The sequence below is a fragment of the Buceros rhinoceros genome, unplaced genomic scaffold, assembly GCF_000710305.1.
Source record: "Buceros rhinoceros silvestris isolate BGI_N320 unplaced genomic scaffold, ASM71030v1 scaffold27300, whole genome shotgun sequence".
NCBI classification, from domain to species: domain Eukaryota; kingdom Metazoa; phylum Chordata; class Aves; order Bucerotiformes; family Bucerotidae; genus Buceros; species Buceros rhinoceros.
Window position 1 is genome coordinate 12,658 of NW_010389427.1, and position 17,601 is coordinate 30,258.

At 52.3% G+C, this 17,601-nt stretch overlaps 1 protein-coding gene across 1 annotated transcript in view; it reads left to right on the top strand.

Moving 5' to 3' along the window:
- Positions 1–1,593: 1,593 nt before the first annotated feature.
- The window catches only part of LOC104491824 (zinc finger SWIM domain-containing protein 5), a gene marked incomplete at both ends in the record, with an annotated part of 27,265 nt that continues 11,257 nt past the window's right edge, over positions 1,594–17,601 (top strand). The window contains 4 exons of the mRNA XM_010134300.1: positions 1,594–1,950; positions 10,345–10,493; positions 11,113–11,263; positions 16,616–16,795. Coding sequence (XP_010132602.1) covers positions 1,594–1,950; positions 10,345–10,493; positions 11,113–11,263; positions 16,616–16,795 — 837 coding nt within the window. The remainder of the gene's footprint in view (positions 1,951–10,344; positions 10,494–11,112; positions 11,264–16,615; positions 16,796–17,601) is intronic.

Consider the following 17,601-nt stretch of genomic DNA (forward strand, 5'->3'; position numbering starts at 1 on the left):
GTGGGGTGGGTTTGAGGCAACGGCAGCAGAACAGGTCTGCTTTCCCCCTTCCCTGCACTGAAGTAGAAGCAGACCTCCTTGACGCTTAATCAGATTTGAATGTGGTTTTTGGCGTGGCTTTAAAGGGACTGGCAGTGAATAGCTGGTTTTGATGCCATTTATTAAAAACCTCTGGTAGAATTTGTCTCGGAAAGCCTTTGTGAGAGCTGGCAAACGCACAAGGGTTTGATGCAGTTAATGTATTTTAATCTTCACACCCCCCCCACCACCACCCCTTCTCCTTTTCTGTCACTAATTGTAGGGCTCTCAGCTGTCTGCTGCCTTCTCCAGGGGGACGGCAGGCACCACAGGGACCTCTGTACAAACACGGGCTTAATAAGGTTGCAGTGGCATGGAGAAAAGTGAGCATCCTCTTTGGGGAGGAGGCCTGGGATGGGTGGGGCAGGGCACTGGGTCCCAGATTCCATGCCAGGCTCTGACATGGGGGCACCAGATGGCCCCAGCTATGTTAATTTATCTCCTGTTGCAGCCTTGTTTTCCTTAGAGAAACCAGGCAGATGAGTGGGGGGAAAAAAGATGTCTCATTTCCAGGTGGCCGGGCAAGTGCAAAATGTTGGTGTTGGACCTTTCTTGTTTGCCAGTTCCTGGGAAGGGCCTGGGCTTTCAGACTGAGGTTGATGGGCATGCAGTCTTTTCTCACTGACTTCATCCCTCGCTTCCTTGGTGCATCCACCTTCCCTGGACCCAGAGGACCTTCTAAGCCTGTTTCGTGGTCTTCACCTGCATTTGGGACTTGCTGGGACTTCTTTTCATGTGCCTGAAGGTGCTGCAACCCCTTACGGAATGGTGGAGGCTGTCGGGAGCACTGTAACATTTGAGTGAGTGATTTGGGCTGTCCCTGCAGCCCAGCGCATGGATTGCACCAATGAGTTGCTGGCTGTCTTTGGCAGCAGTATTTTGGGGAAAGCTCAAGAGCTCACAAGTGAGCAGCAAATATCATGGAGCTTAAGGAACAAACTGTTTCCCCCGCAGCCTGTGGTTGGGACTATACATTGCTTCTGTCCCTTGTTCCTGCTGTGTGGAAGAGCTCAGAGCTGTGGCCATGCCCTGGAGCACTCTACCTGCTTGAGGGACTCAAGATGGAGTTGCGCTGCATTTAATTTGTGGAGTTTTTTTGTCTGCCTCATTAAAGAAAAGAAAGACTGACCTTTTTCTGCCAGCCCTTGCTCGCGAGTTGCAAATTTAGTGAGAGGGAGGCGTGGATGAAGACGACTCCCAGGGGAGAAACAGTCTGAGAAACTCTTAAACAAATGGGAACTGAGCAGCTTTGTGCTTCCCCTGAGGGTTTGGCTGTTAAATAAACTCACCAGTGAGTCTGGCTGCACGTGCGTGTTGGTGCAGAAGTGTGTTTACATGGGCTGAGTATTGCTGGGTGGAAGCCACCAGGATGGTGTGAGTTGGTTGGTGCGCTCCTTGACGTAGTGATGTATGAGCAGCCTTTGCTGGCCTTGCCCTTTGTCCAGAGTTTGCATGGGGAGTTGTGGTCAGAGGGGAGCTAACATGGCCTTTCCCTCTTTTCCTTTCCCTCTTCAGGGTTCCACCTCAGCGGGACGGTAACAGAGCCAGCAACTGCGACAGAACCAGAGATGACCTACAAGGTGGCCATCAGCTTCGACCGCTGTAAAATCACCTCAGTGACATGCGGCTGTGGGAACAAGGACATTTTTTACTGCGCCCACGTTGTGGCACTTTCACTGTACAGGATCCGCAAGCCGGACCAGGTCAAACTCCGTCTTCCCATCTCAGAGACCCTTTTCCAGATGAACAGGGACCAGCTCCAGAAGTTTGTTCAGTATCTGATCACAGCACATCACACTGAGGTGCTGCCCACCGCCCAGAAATTGGCTGATGAGATCCTGTCGTCCAACTCGGAGATCAACCAAGTGCATGGTAGGTCCTCCTTCCTGTCTAGGTGGCTTGGCCCTGATTCACTTTGTTTAGGGCTGGCGGGGTAGTTTCACAGTGCTGGTGGTGACCTTTTGCCATGTTTGTCTTTTGCTGCACAGAGAGAGGTCGCAATCTCAAACTGACATTAATGTATGGGTGTTGGGACCATACTAGTGTTGGCCACACATCCCTGTTCTGCCCTCTGTTCTTCATGTGTTTATCTGTCAAACACTGGCTTCACCAGGCAAGAAAAGGCAGAGCAGACAGGCTGGCGGTGCACAAGGCATAGCTTGGAGCAGGATGGAGAAACCAAGGGTGGAGGAAGGGAGCACATTTACACCCCAACGCAGAAGGGCATGATGCTGGAACTCTGTGGAGGGGGAGGTGTAATGGGGATGTGGCTCCCTCAGCGTGTCAGCCCAGCCCTGCACGTTGCTAAGTCAGATGCGACCGAGCCTGCGGGAGATAAAGCTTTAATCTCCATGGCCGTTAATTTTCCCGTAATAAATGAATGCTGCTGTCCTAACCTACTGCACAAAGGCAGCAGAGACATGTCCTGGGGCTTTGTGTTTGGAAGATGCTTTTGCCTTCCTCCTCTGGAAAGCATCAGCTGGGGGAGTGCCCATCCCGGTTGCCCACTGGCCCAGGAGGTGACCCAGGCTACCTGGGGAGTTGCTCAAGCTGGTTGTGCTCACTGTGTCTTTCCAAGGAGCCCAGGAGCTGAGGTTGCCCAGGGTTTGCAACAATGAACCACTCACCACTGTGCCTGTCCCACCAGCTGTAGAACGGAGATAATAAACACTTATCTACCATGGAAGGGTGTTGTGGGGATTAACACATGCCTGTCAAGTGCTCCAAAGATGAAAAGCCCCATATGCAGCCTTAAATAGGTTCTGAACTGATTGAATCCACATGTAGAGGTGAGGCCAGGGGTTCACCTCCACTGTAGGGAAGATGGGAGCTCTGATCTTAGATATTTTCTCCTTCTTCTGTCTGGTCATTCCTGATCTTACCTTGGCGAGAGGCTTTTGTCTCCTGTGCTGGGCCACATCTGCTGCATGTGTGGTTTGTGCTCTAAATTACTGGCTTTTGGGGGGGAGTTCCTTAATTTTTGGAGTTATGAAAGAATGAGGAGCCATGGTACTGCAAGAATGTGGTGAAGTCCGTTCCATCTCTAAGCTGATCCACTGAAGCCAAGGTTGGGCAAGATCCCTTCTTGGCCATTGTTTGAGGCTGCTTTCTCTTAAGCAGATTGAAGAAAAGCTTTTAAGGTTCTGCATGTTTATTGCACCAGCAAAAAGCTGGTGATTGAGTCTTACAAAGATACAGATGTTGGCTCCAGTTCAATATCTGCTGCTTGTTTTTACAAGTGGTTTTAAAAAACAAAGCAAAAATTCTATGTCCCTTCAGACTCATGCAAATTCATGCGCTCCAGTGTGCGATTTTGAATCGACAGAGAAGCGTTGACTGATCCAGCAGAATGTGACACCTATCTGATACCCATGTGGCTGCCTAGCCAGGGTCACATGCAAGTAAACATCTCTGCAAGCAGGAGAACAGCTTTTGTCTCTTCCTGGGGGAGGATGCAGATCGGCCTTAGGATGATGAGATGATATAATGATGATTTAAGACGATCTTTAGATGTTTTAAAACTCATAGGTGTTGCACCTTGTAAAAAGGAAGCCTCAAAACCCCTTGCATCCAAGTTCAGGGTGATGTTATCCAGGGCTTTGCCTCTTGATCCTGGTAACTGCTGGCAAAGTTTGCCCTTGTCCTGCTAGTGAAGCACAGCTGCAGCATAACTGCGTTGCAGAGCTACTTGAGCAACAAGCCCAGGGTCAGGAAGAGCTGCAGGCATGTGAAACTGTCTAAGTGAGAGCAATCTGAGGGCTCTAGATGAAGGGGATCCAAATCTTGCCCCTTATAGCTGTGGTTCAAGTGTTTATAGATGGTCACTGAGCCTGGAATTTTAAATTCTTCAAAGTGTGCTTTACATAGCTCTTTATGGGCTTACGTGTGCTTTTCTTGGCCATATCTACTTCAGAGTCTTGGGGTCACACCTTCATTCACCTTGGGGTTGAGGCCAAGGTGACTTCTGGCAGGCCAACCTCTGCAGCCCGAACAGTAACCTAGTATGTGCATTGGACACCTGAGGTTATTGTACCTTGGAGCAAAACCAGCCTTTACAGAAATCCTTTCTTTTTTCTCCCATTTTGTTGGAGGAGAGGTTTGTTGAGTTTCAGATCAGCATCAAGTCTTCCCTGCCTGCCTCTGGTCCCCCAAAGGGCTGGTCTTTCCACGTCAATGGTGAGCACGTGAGTTGGAGGAGCTGATTCTGCACCTCAGGCTGGCTGGATAATACCCATTGTGGAAGGGGATTGTCCAGTTTTGTAAAATAAGTCTTTCAGGGCTGCTCCTTCCCCCCTGCAGAGCCTGAACAGCAAAGAAAATTACAGACCATTGTCAGTCGCGCTCATCTCGAGGTGTCAGAGCTTTGTTCTGTGCAGGAGCCTGTAGCCACTGGCTATGTACCGTATGCCGGTCTTCCCGGCTGCTTTCCTAGAAGGAAATGCAAACTATCCAGTAATGATGGAGTCTCGGAGCGCAGCCAAGGCACTGGCGTGTTCTCGAAGGATTCAATCCGAGCAAAGAGCCTAGGCGTGCCTGCTGCTCTGCTCCCCACTTGACCTCTGCCTGCTTCAGTGGGTCGTGTTTCTGCTCTCATAGCCGGCTGCAAAGGGCAGTGGAGTCACAGCGAGAGCATCTCACGTGTCTGACACCTCCGCACTTGGTGTCTGAAGTGGCAGCTGGAGTGAGGAGACTTGGGGGGGAGGTGGGGCAGGGTTTCAGTGCTGCTGTGTCCCCTCCCTGAGTGTGTTCCTGCTTGGGGTCAAAGCCAGTGGTGTGACTGTCCAGCACGGAGCAAGGCTGCAAGGTTGTCATTGTGCCAGCAGATGTGATTGGTGGCTGCTTGGCCTTTCCTAGTAGGGTGGCTGCTGGGGGCAGCCAGGACCTGCAGCTGGAGAGCTTGGATCCAATAGCCAGGCCTCTGATGGAGTGAGGAGCATTTAGTGATGGCCCCCTTGGCACCCTGCTCCCTCCACTCTTCTGAGAGCGTCAGCCCGGAGCTCATGTTAGTTTGCCATGAGGCCAGCATGGCTCAGGGGAAATGGAAGCTGAGGAAGTGTAAGCAGTGTGGAGGAGGGGGAACTCAGAAGCACCAGTGAGTCCTCACAGCAGCGCTGCATTTCCTGCTCTCAGTGTGGATCCAGCACCCAGCAGCAGCAGCGAATGCACAAGGTCCAAGCTATCCAGCAAGCTTGGGAGACAGCATTCATCTCTTCCTGTGTTTTGGATATTGCTTGTAGGGAATGATTTGAATTTATTTTAAGAGGAAGACAGGATCAGTGTGAGGTGTACAGGAGGAAAGCTCCTGTCTTGGATACATCTTCTGAGCCTGATTGAAATGTCTGGGCGTTGGAGGTAAACACTGAATTCTTCTTGAAGGCCAAAGCAGTCCATGGCCAAGGAAGGAGAGGGTGCTGATGGAAGCCTCTGCAGGGTCAGACACAGTGATCATTAAAATCTTTAATTAGAAACTTAAAGGCAAGAGAGGCAGCTCTGAGGACTGACAGTGCCTGTGGGCGCAGAAGATTTGGGGCTTAGACATATCCTTTGGATATCGTCGGTGAAGTCTCCCCCTTCCCTTGGTAAGGAGCAGGAGCTTTTGGCAGGCTCGGGATTTGCAGCTTGGTAACTTGCCCGCTTAAGCAGCACTTGGGCATGACCGGGAGATGTGGTCAGGACAGTCTGTCTGCCCCATGGAAGTGCCAGTGAGCAACACAGTGCCTGTGGTGCTCAGCTGATGCATTGAAAGGCTTGGGATGCTCTTCTCAGCCAGAAGTGGAAAAAGCCACAAAACCTCCGCTGTCTCAGTGCAGGGGCAGCTCCCTCCAAGGACAAGCCAGCAGAGTCAGTGTGAATCACTCTGTGGCCCTGCAGGGTCTCAGGAGCTGCCTTAGAGGAGAGGACCTTCAGAAAACTCCTAGTGTGAATGGTCCCTCAGGCTTTGGCATGGGAAAACCAGAACTACTTAGGCAAAAGCCATAAGCAATCCCCTGCCTCATCTTTTCCGTTTTGTCCCAGATGTATTCTTGACCACCCTGAGCCCTTTCTTCCACTCCTGGGCTAATACTGTTCTTCACTTGTCAGCCCGTCTTGCTCCTTGTGCCCAGCAAGGCAGCTGATGGTGGGCTGTGTGGGAAGTCCCTGCTTGTCTTGTCGCACCGAGCCAGGACTAATGTTTGAGGAGTCCTTAGGCAGTCTTTAACTTTGAGGTCATCCCATGACAGCATCTGCAGAGCAGCACCGATAAATGTCTTTGAAATTCTGACTTCCCATGGGGAGGAGGAGAAGGTCAGGCCTCCAGGGGATTCGTATTCCTGTTTGCTGAGCCGATGTGAATTTAAGGGAAAATAACACACCTGAGTGCTGGAGAGAGCGTCACTGCCAGCGGTTCTTCACCCACAACTTACAGAACCCTGGGGTTGCCAAATAACCCCAGAGCATGTGTGGCGCTTGACAAGTGGCTTCCAAAGATAGCTGGACCTGGTGCTGGTTCCAGTTAGACCAGAAAGCTCCAGGCCACCATGCTGGGAGCTGGTCCGGCTTCACTCGTGCTATTGTCAGTTGGGTGTGACTCTTCAGGCTGCCCTGGAGGCTCCATCCAACCTTCCTCCCCTTGAAAACCAACCGGGAGCCTTGGCAGACCTTTACTCCTCACTTTGCTGCTATTTTTAATCCCTTGTTAGAGTTCATTTCCTTTCTGGTGCCTGGTTATTTTCTCTCCGAGGTTTTCTGCTGTTTGTTTATTTGTCTGGGTCCTCTCCACCCTCTGCCCCAAGCTGTTCCTTCATGTCTGTTTTCTCTCTGGACACTGGAGAGGCAGCCCGGAGGCATTCACCAGTGCTACTGCATGCAGTCGTGAGATGGCCCTTGAGAACCTCTGCCATGACGGCCAGCCCTGCTCTGGGCAGCTGCAGCTCAGCCAGGCACTGCCGACCCCAGGGCCAGTGCTGCCAGACCCGGAGCCACCAGAGTGTGCTGGGCAGAGATGGCCACAAGGGAGATGCCAGAGTGGCCACCTGCATCCCTGGGTTGCTTTTACCATCAGTTTATCAGCTCCAGGCACTGATTAGAAACAGTAATTATCCCTTTTTCTTTGTGTTGCTGCTCCTGCTCTAGGTGACACACTCTGGGAGTGCTGCCCATGGCAGCTGGCTGACAAATCTTCCCTTCTTGGGTTTGGGATGCACTGATGCCTTGGTGTGACCCACACAGTCCCACCACCTCCTCAGCTCTGGAAGCCTGCTGCTTTCTAGTCCAGGAGCATCTTTTGTTTCCTTCATGTTGGTCACCTAATTTCTGAGCAAGGCATTGAATTTCCTCTGCCTGGCTTGGCTCTGTTTTCTAATCTGTGGATTTTTCCAGTCTTTAATTTCTCAGTCTTCGTATTCACATGGAGGAGTTTCATTTGGCTGTCAAATAGTTAAACCCTGAGCCCACAGTGAGGGGGGTTCCTGCTTGGAGTGTGATGGATTGCATTTTTATCTCTGTTGCTACAGCTGGTGTAAACAGGGCTGGTGAAGCTCTCTTTCCACTCAAGATATGCAGTGGTGCTTCCTTAAAGCTGAATCCGGCAGGACCAAGATCCAGCACATCTGAAACAGGGCTCTTTGGAGCAGGAGCGCTGCTATGTGAGAAACGGGTTACGCAGACACCAGGCTGTTTTACATGCCGTTCCCTGCTCCTTTGGAGCTGAGACAGGGAATCACTCATTGGCTGCGTCACGGCATGCCTCTGCTGAAGCCCCCACGGTGTCAACGTTGGCAAGGGGAAGTGGACAAATCCTGCCATTAATATTTAAACCCAGCACAAATCCTGTTGTTTGCTCTTAAATGTTTATCCAGCTCCCTGGTGTAATTGGGCGCCCATTATCTGCTGTGTTGTGTTGCACGTGTGGGGATCTGCTATTACAACCCTCTCTCTGAATCATTTATAGGAGAGCAAAATACATTTACAAGCAAATTTGGGTTTTATTTAGAGGCGCGGGAGGCACGTTACTAATTTGGCTACGGCCCGAACCCCAACGTGTGAAGTGCTCAATGTGTTGCGTGGGAGGAGGAGGTTTTATTTAGCTCATGCTTCGTTCCTCGCTGCCTGGGCTTTCCGTTGCTAATGCTACGTTTGAGCCGCGAGTGCTGGGGGTAGCCCCGGGAACCCCAGAAAAATGCTGCCACTTTTTGCACCTTGCTAATTCTTCCACCTTTATCTGTCACAGTGGCCTCAGTGAGGAACCAAGGATGAGCTGAGCTTAGGTGGGATGGGTCACCCCAGGCACCCACGCCCTCCTGTCCCTATAGACGCAGCCAGGTGACTCTGTAGAGGCAGCCGAGATGACCCAGTAGGTCTGGATAGTTGCAGCTGGGGGCGGTGGGCGGGATGTTGGGGAGGAGGATATTAGGAGCAGGTACCTGGGTGATGGGGCCGGATAAGTGCTTATGGTAGACAGATTAGTCATCGGTTCCTGATAGGGGATAATCGCTGGCTTGTCTGCTCTTTATCTGCAAGATAAGAACCACGTTGGGGGCGGGAAGGAAAAGGCATGGAAAAGCTGAGATGGGATGGACTGTCCCTAGTGTGGTGGTCCCTCGTGGCTTACGGCAGGGCTTGGCCACCGGTGGCAGGGGAGCAGGGTCAGGGCATGTGAGGGTCTGTAGGTGAAAGTCCTTGTGCTCATCCAGGGGTTGTTGTGATTTCCTTTCTGCTGCTTCAGCTCCTGTCCCAATTATGTGGCTGTGTCAACTATAAATTATTCTGCAGAGGGAGCAGCAGCATCCTGTCCCTTCAGCATGGTGTGTAGGCTGCGCCTCGAGCTTGCTGGAACCGCTTTCGGGCAGCAACTGTTAGCAGAAATTAAAGGAATTTTGTAAAGGACATTAAATACAAATAGCTGTATCTTACTGGGTCAGGAGCATTCTCAGCCTTTGCTGGAGGAGCAGAACCCCTCGGGTTTATGTCTTCTCGCTTATAAGCCACAAAGAGACAGTTACCCTGCTGAGCAGGCATCCTGAAGCTTGATTTTCGTGAATTACATTTGAGCTCCTGGTTCACCAATGTGCGGTGCTGGTGTGTGTGCAGCATCCTGAACTGTCTCCACATGAAAACGATGTCTGCTCCCCAGCCAGATCCCGGTCGGGTGGGGAAGGCATCATTAAGATTTAATTGGGACCGTGTTGGCTACAGCATCTCTTGGCTGTCAGTGCAGCACCTTGCTCTTCCCTGCTCAAGAGGAAGACGAGATGGGAGAAACAGACCAAAGTGGAGCGGAGCATCCTCCAGCCACACCAGTCCCTCCTTGGCACTGGTTTTCCCAGAGGAGTTTCTGCGGAGCAGGACTCAAAAGCAGGGAGTCAAAAACCTGAGTTTCTGTTCCTTTTTGCACTCCTGGCTGCTCACTGGAGCCGTGCTGCTGCCTGCCCCCTGAGTCTGGGAAGCCAGAGTGTTGCTGGGAGGTAGGGCAAAGCTCAGGGAGAAAAACGGGAATTAGAAGAGGCAAGGCAAGGGGCACTGGATCCAAGCTGTTGTTTAAAGCACTTGTGGGGTTTGGGTTTTTTGTTGTTGTTCTCTGGAAGAAGGAATACAGCCTGGGAGCGCCCATGTGTGCCTGCCAAAGGCCCTGCTCTGGTCACAGGTTACTCTTTGAAGGATTGTCGGTCCTTTGCTTTCTCCAGCAGAGGGTCTCTCCCAGGCAGGTACACTGATGCATGGGGACTTGTCCCCATCCTAAGGCAAACAAGGGACAGGACCAGGTGTTTATCCCGGGGCTCTGGAGCTCTGTACCTTTGTTAGACTGTTTCTAACATGAGGAAAGGCTTGTAAAAATTGGAGCTTTACTGACGCTTAAAAAAACCAGTGATGTGGAGCAGGAGGAGGAGGACCCCGGGCAGGGGGACCCCGAACAATTCCTGGAGCCAGGGAGTGCTCCAGGCTCTGCAGCTGTGCTGCTTGCACCCCCAGGGCTCTGAGGGAAGGCAGGTCCCTACTCTTCCTCAGCCTTGCTTCAGTGGGGTGCTGAGGGAGAGGGACTAGGTAATATCCCTGAGGTCGGGATTCCTCCTGATAGCTCTGCCACCACTGTGGAAGGAGAATGTGATGCTGCTAGCTGGGGCTCACTGCCTGGGTTTCCCTCTTCCCCTGCTTGGTTTTTCCTCGCCTGAGCTGATAAAGCAGAGGTGGGTCCATATAAAGTAGAGATCCTCTTCTCGCTGGTGGGACTGCTGACCCTGCTACCATAAACACAGTTGTCTCTTTTCTCCTCCCTCCCTGTCCCCCCAGGTGCTCCTGACCCCACTGCTGGGGCCAGCATCGATGACGAGAACTGCTGGCACTTGGACGAGGAGCAGGTCCGAGAGCAGGTGAAGCTGTTCCTATCTCAGGGAGGGTACTACGGCTCGGGGAAGCAGCTCAACTCCATGTTTGCCAAGGTGAGGAGGAGCCAGCTGCTCTCTCCCCTCTCTGCTCGGCGTGTCACGTAGCCGACAGCTCTCTGGCTGCCCTGGCAGGGTGCCCGTCACAGCTGGGAATGTCTGTTCCAGTGCCTTCTTGCCCGGTTGCAGAGCAGGCAGTTGTAATCCAGGCTCTGGGTCAGGCCTGGGTTGTCTCACATGCTCTCCTGCCGGGTCCCTTCCTCCCACACAATGGGCTTGCTCTGATCCCTGCGCAAGGAAGGGCTTTCCCTCATCTCCCCATCAGCATGATGGGGGGAAAGCGAACCCTGCAGAGCCTACTGAGTCCATGGAGAGGTGGCACCAGCCTACGGGCTCTTTTCCTTTGCAGAAGAGCCTCGTTTCCATGTCCCTGATTGCTTGGTCCTCTTCACAGACTAGACTGTGGTTGCTACTCCAACCAGCTATGTCTCGGCCATTGTATGAGTGTTATAATGTATGACTATGCGTTATACACATGTATATGTGTGTGTGTGTTTACAGTCTGGACCCCCAGACTGTGAGGGAGCTGTGGGTTATCAGCCAGGTGACCGTGTCTTAAATGTCTTTGAGGGACCATGGTTTGTCTCACCAAAGACCTTCTCTCTGTCCCTTCTAGGTCCGGGAGATGCTGCGCATGAGGGACTCCAATGGGGCCAGGATGCTGACGTTGATAACAGAGCAGTTCATGGCTGATCCTCGGCTCTCCCTCTGGAGGCAGCAGGGGACGGGCATAACGGAGAAGTGCCGGCAGCTCTGGGATGAGCTGGGTAAGGGTCACCACCTTGGAGAGAGCAGTAGCGTAGTTGCTTGGACTGCTGGGCCAGCAGACATTGTCCCAGAGGGCTTTGGGGCTCTTTTCTGGGGGCACAGGCCCTGAGAGATGCTTTTTCTGTTCCCTGCTGGGGAAATACTAGTGGGACAGCTGGATCTGGCCCAAAGTACGCGTCAGTACCTTAAACCAGCCCCTCTCCTGTGAAGGGGTCAAGGATGGTGGGTGTGTAGGGTGTGGCTGGTCCCACACTTGCAGCAGCATGGTGTTTGGTGTGCTGCCCCAAAGCCTTTTTGAGGGAGGACATGGGCTGGATGTAGCCTGGACACGGAAGTGGTGTCCTGGAGAAACAGAGGGAAAGGCAGGTTCTTAAGTCTTATCCTATCAAACAGATTTCTGCCTGTTCTGGTGCACGTTTCCAGGGCGACAGGGGCAGGATGGCCAGTGCAGTGCCTGGCTTTTATGCAGTTCTGGGTAATTCTAGCTAAGCACCTTAGACACTGGCTCAGCTGGCTGACACCATAATATCATTAGAATAAAACATTTAGATGACGTTGGCCCGGGAAGTCGGTTGTGTGGTAGAGTTAACCCAGCAGTTCTGGGCTCTCCTGGATATCTGGGATCTTGGGTGAATAGTTTGATTTATGCTGTAGTTTTAAGAGTGAGTCTGAGCTTCTCTGCACCCTGCTGGTAGGAGATGCTGTGTAAGGGCAAGGGCTTATGGGCTGGGACTATAAGTATGTATGTTGTAGAGCTGGAAGAAGGATGAGGGTGGTGCACCTGAAACTGCAGCTGGGATCACAGACACTCCTACCAAGTGCCCAGCAAATACAAATATAGCTGTGAGACCCAGAGAGCTTGGCCAAACTGCGCAGACAAGGGCCAGGCAGGGGTGGGATGTGTTGCTTCTGTGTGAGGTTTCCTGGATGGAAATAACGCTCTGGCTCTGGAGAGCTCATCTGTGCTTGCTTGCCAAGAAGATATTTCCAGGATTTTGGGATGCTGCGGCTAGTTGGTTGGATATGCAAGGATCTTGGAGAGGAGGCCAAATCCACCAAGCCAGAATTTCCACATGGAAGAAAGCAAACACACTGGTGAAAGGGGGATGGATGGGTGTCTGGGCAGGCCTGGATGCCAGAAGCAGTTTGCACAGAATTACGGATTATTTGGTCAGATTTCAAACCCACTATCCAAGCAGAGAGTCCTCTCTCCTTTCCTGCACACACATAGTGAGAGTGGTTGGGTTTCAGTCTCGCCCTAACTGTGCAAGGACCAGGTTGGTGCACGTAGTTTTGGTCAGCAGAGTGGGAGGAGGCGTCAGCACGTCCCCATCGGCAGATGGCAAGGCGGCTAGGGGACGTCGGGGCCCTATCGAGGCTGGATCAGCGTGACAGCAGGTGAAGCGTGGTGCCAGCCAACACACGTCACCATGCCTGGCATAGGCATGTCATGTGGGAGGGCCTGGGCATCTCCAGGCTGAAGAGAAGCCCCTGCAGAGGGCATGGTGATGGTCCAAGAAGTGGCTGCAGGGCAGGATGGGCATGGACTATACCCAGAGCAGGGATTATTCTCCTCCATTTACAGAAGCCTTTTGGATTTGGCCTTGGGCAGTGTTTGCTGTAGGAGCAGAGCATCCCTCTGAAGGAAGGGTGGAGGCACAGAGGGACCAGAGCTGTACTGAGTTGGCGTTCACCACTAACAAATGTCAGCAATGCAGAGAGATGCCCCAGACTATCACTGGGTGGGTACCAGTAGCTGGAGAGTGTGGGGCAGTGAAGGCACGTTGTCTGACCGCCTGTGGGCTGTGAATGCCAAAGCTGCCTGGCGTTACCGCTGCTGCCAAAGGGAGGGATGAGGGAGGGACCTGTTGCCAGCTGCCGCGGGAAGCCCCGGCACAGACTGCCTTCCCCTGCCACGTGGAAGAGAAAAATGGGCCTCACGGAAATTATTTTGGGCACATGCTTAATAATTAATCATCGATTTTACCTAAGATTGCATCACAGACATGCGTGGGATTGGAGGAAGATCAGCCTTAAAGAAGATTGTGGATTTATGTCACGGAAAATGTAAAGGATTTTGCGGGATTTCAGAGTTTAAAAACAATTAAAAAAAAGGGGCATCATTTGCCTGCGCATGTGCTGCCAGCTGAACATGTATTGCCCTGTCTGCTGAGGCACCAGAGGAAAGACCTGCCGGATGGAGAGCTCTGCGGCGTGGGAGTATTTGCCCTGGCGCATTAGTAGTTACGATTAAAGCCTAATTACAAAAAATAGACGAAAAACCAGCTGAAGTGCAGCCTGACCTTAATCTGCCTGGAGACGGGTTTATTTATCTCGGCCACTTGTTTACAGTGGGGAATTTCAGCAGATTAAGCCAGAGAGCGACCCTGTGGGAAACAGGAGAATTTCTTTGATGGTTTCGAAACTTGGGCGCGGGATCAGAACGTCTGTCCTCTCCGGGGCCGGCAGCCGAGACCGCTGGGCTGGGAAGGCTCCGACCCTCCCCGTCCCTGCTCCTAGCCCCGTCATCAAAAAGCATTTTTGTTTAGAGGCTTAGCTTAATCATGATCTGCCACTTTGTTCTCCACTTAACCTCCTGCTATTGGAAAGTTCAGATGAAGGTTTCTGCAGCATGTGAACAGACAGAGTCTGACCCGGCGTGGCATTTCAGCTCAGGACAGGAGTCATTTGTCCTGTCAGCTGGTGTCACCTGACCAGAGGGCTCAGAGAACCCCTCTTTTCCATCTCCGAGATAACGATCACGGCCGAGACAGATGCAAATCCCTCTTCACTCCGTGTCCCCACCTCCTTGCCACATCTTCTCTTCTGCAGGAGAGGCCAGGGGCATAGCATTTTGGCAGGCAAAGGATGCCTCGGAGGGCTCCCAGAAACAGGCTGCAAAGTCATGAGGTTTCTGAGGATCACATCTGAGCTGAGTTGTGGGAGCCAAACATCCAGCGGGTGCATCCTTTTCCTGGGGGGTCGGAGCCAGAGCCCCAGGGCTCATTTTTGCCCATCAGCCGAGCCACTCTGTACCCCATCAGAGGCGTGAGCCAAAGTTACTGGAAGCTGCTTCTTGCACAGCAGCCCCAGAGTGGATGAAGAGGGTCAAGGACAGCAGGTGGCAGTGCTGGTGGGAAGGGTATGCCCAAAACCAGGTGGAGCCCCGGGATGCCCAAAACCAGGAGCTGAGTGCAGGGTACTCAGTCATGGCCACCTAAGGAGGTGGCGAATTCTATCCCCTCAGGGTGGCAGCAGGCAGCACTCACCGCTCAGCTGAGGGACAGTGGTGACAGCCTTAAGGAATACTCATTTTCTGGAGCTGAGACTTGATTTTTCAAAGACTCCATGTCTATGCAGCCCCTGGAGAGCCTGCAGGAGCCTGGGAATGAGTGATATAGACTTGTTCTGGGAGGGATGGGCCCCAAAAGCCACTAAGGAGATAATTTGCCTCTTACAACATCATCTGTTAATCCATGTGCATCTCAAAAGTTTTATTCCTCCCTGTTTATTAGAAAGGAGTGGGGTTTGGGGGGGTTCCCTGGGAGCAGCGAAGCTGAGAGACAGAGCTGGACTGGGCAAGAGCTGCTTTGAATATTTGCTGATCTTCAGTGCCTGTAGTTGCTTTTCCCATGCCCGTTACTGAATGCGATGCTGCTGCCACCATCTGCGTTGTGATGCCATGACGTTTCTCCTGCCGAGCCAAGCTGCTCCAAGGAGCCAGATACGCACAGCCTGCACGCCTTACTAACGGTTTGAACCAAACATGTCCACAAGTCCCAACTGGCCGAGGATGGGCCCTCGGAGATGCACTCCAGAAGCACCACCAAAGCTCAGCTATAACCCAGAGGAGTGGGAAGGCACCAGGGTGGAGCCAGAGGCAGGACGTCACTGCTTAGCCTGGGTTTGTCTCGCTCTGCCTGAAATAGGGACTGGCTGCTTCAGCTGTCGGAGTCACAGCCTGGCTCAGGGCTGTTTGGCTCGGTGGTGTGGCTGTGCAGCTGGGGAGCCGATGCATAGAACGTGGTGAGTGAGGGAGGTGGTTTAGGCACGTGGAGGAATCCCCTCACTGCGTGGCGGAGCTGAGGTGGGTGATGTCCTGCTGCTGGCTGTCACTTCAGGGTGGGAACTTTGGCACTGGGACTGATTAAGAGGCTGGGGAGAGCAGCTGGCTGGGTGGGGAGAAGGAAGGCGCTTCAAGTCTCTGCTGGGCCAGTGGAGAAGAGACAGGGGAGGGAGTTTCTGTGGGAGGCTGAGCTGTCTGTCCCAGGTGTGTGACAGGATTTGACACAGGCAGAGAGAGGAGCAGCATGGGTTACTCAGCTGGGGGGGATCCCTGGGGGACACCGCACACTGCAGCTGTGCCAGCATGTAACCGTTGTACCCTGCAGAGCAGGCACAAGGGAGGGGACATGCTGTATTCTGGTAGCCTTGCAGGGAAATTTGGGCAGAAATGCTATTACCTAAAGGAGGCTTCATGGTTTTTAACTTACTTGGGTTGCCACAGCCCTTTTCAGAGCAGTGGGTGACCCAGGAGAGTTGGCAAGGCTCAGCTACTAGCACCAGCATCAGCCCCGTCTCATGAAAAGATGATGTGGGTCTTATGACAGCAGATGTCCTTGGGCCTGGTTTTGCCTCTCACGCAGCAGACAATATCATCAGGCCTGTGGTTGACTCGGGGATGTCAGCATGGGCATCCTACTGATGGGCACCTCTGCTTGCGAGATCCGGAGGGCTCATACCTTGGAGGGCTCTTGCCTGTGAGGCATCGAGTCAAGCTCCAGGTTACTGTGCAAGCTGGGGGCTACTGGGGATAAAAAAAAAAATAAAAAGAAAAGGGGTGGGAAAAAAAAAAGAGGAAGAAAATACACCAAATCTCCTTTTTAAATAGTTGAATGCAAATGGCCTGAAGAACAATGGCAGATGAAATAGCATTTGGAGCGGGCTTTAAAGTGCTTGGAACGTGGGTAGGATCAAAATCAGGTTAGTCTTTGGAGATACAGACTGTGCAGCTTGCCAGAGTGTTTTTAAGCATGCTTTTGATGTGTAGTTCAAACACTAGATTTGTCCTGGCAGACAGAAGCACTCACAAATTCATACACAGCCGCTCTCTCCTTCCCTCCTCCCCACTGTCCCCCATCTCATGAGATTATAATTTAGCTTCATTACAGAGGAGTTTTACTTTCATTTAAAAGCTGTCTAAATCCCCCTCCTGGGTCCGTGCATTATGCTGAAATGAGTTTACGAAGGCTGATGAAACCTTGCTGGCTTTCACGTCGAGCGAGGCAGCGGAAGAGCTTTGCCCCACGGGTATGGTGGTGGCACCTCCTTGATTTCATGGCTTTGTTTAGGGGCGCTGTGGGTGTGCGTGGTGTTAAACCCGCACTGCAAGCTGGAAGAGAAATCCTGCTGGCTCCGGCAGCTGCGCAAGTGGGGCGAGATGGACGTCTGTCCCCTGGAAGATGGCAATTATGGTAACGAGCTTCCCAACATCACCAACGCGCTTACACAGAGCTCCGGTCACAGCCAAGGTGAGTGAGAGGGAGGGCAGGGAGTGGAAATCCAGCTGGTGGCCCCAGGGGTTAGGTCCAGGACAAAACTCACCCCGAAACTGAGACACCTCAGTTCACCTGCTGGTGATAACTGTGGGAGTCATAGGAATGCAAAGCATTTATCGTTACAGCTTCTGAAACTTGGAACACTTGGAAACACTGAACACTTGGAAACGTTTGGCTCTTCGCTACACTTGGGTGAGGTCACCTCTATGTTGAGCATCAAATTAGAGGCCGTTTTAAAGCAATTTGGCTCAGGGGTAGTTTAGACCTGTATAGTCTGTGCAGGTTTGGAGTTCCACAGAAAACCAGGACTGCTTGAATCAGAGTGGAGCTGAGCTCAGAAGCCCTGGTTGTAACGTGAGAGTGAGAAACTGAAGATGATGCAGAGCCTCTTTCCCAGCCCTTGAGCTTTGCTTACGGGCTTTGGTTCAGGTGGTAGATAAGTCATTAGCCAGGAGTGTTAAACACAGTTCAAGTGCAGAGCACAAATGGAGCAGTGTAGTTATGGGTTGTTCCTTTGTGCTAAAATATTTTCTCAGCCCATGACAAAGCATTTGATCCCTTTAAATTTAAGCACTGTCCTCCGCCAGTTTGCCTGAAGTAGACATTAATTGAAATTACTGCTCTTACCGTGCCTCCATTTGCTGCACGGGAATGCTCCTTGGTGTATTCCGTGTGGCCGCAGTGGGAGGAGGAGAGGTGGATGGCAGCCGTGCTGCAAAGGAGACTTTGCTCTTCTGGGTGGGATTTGTCCCTCAGCAGCAGTTTGGGAGTGTGGCCGT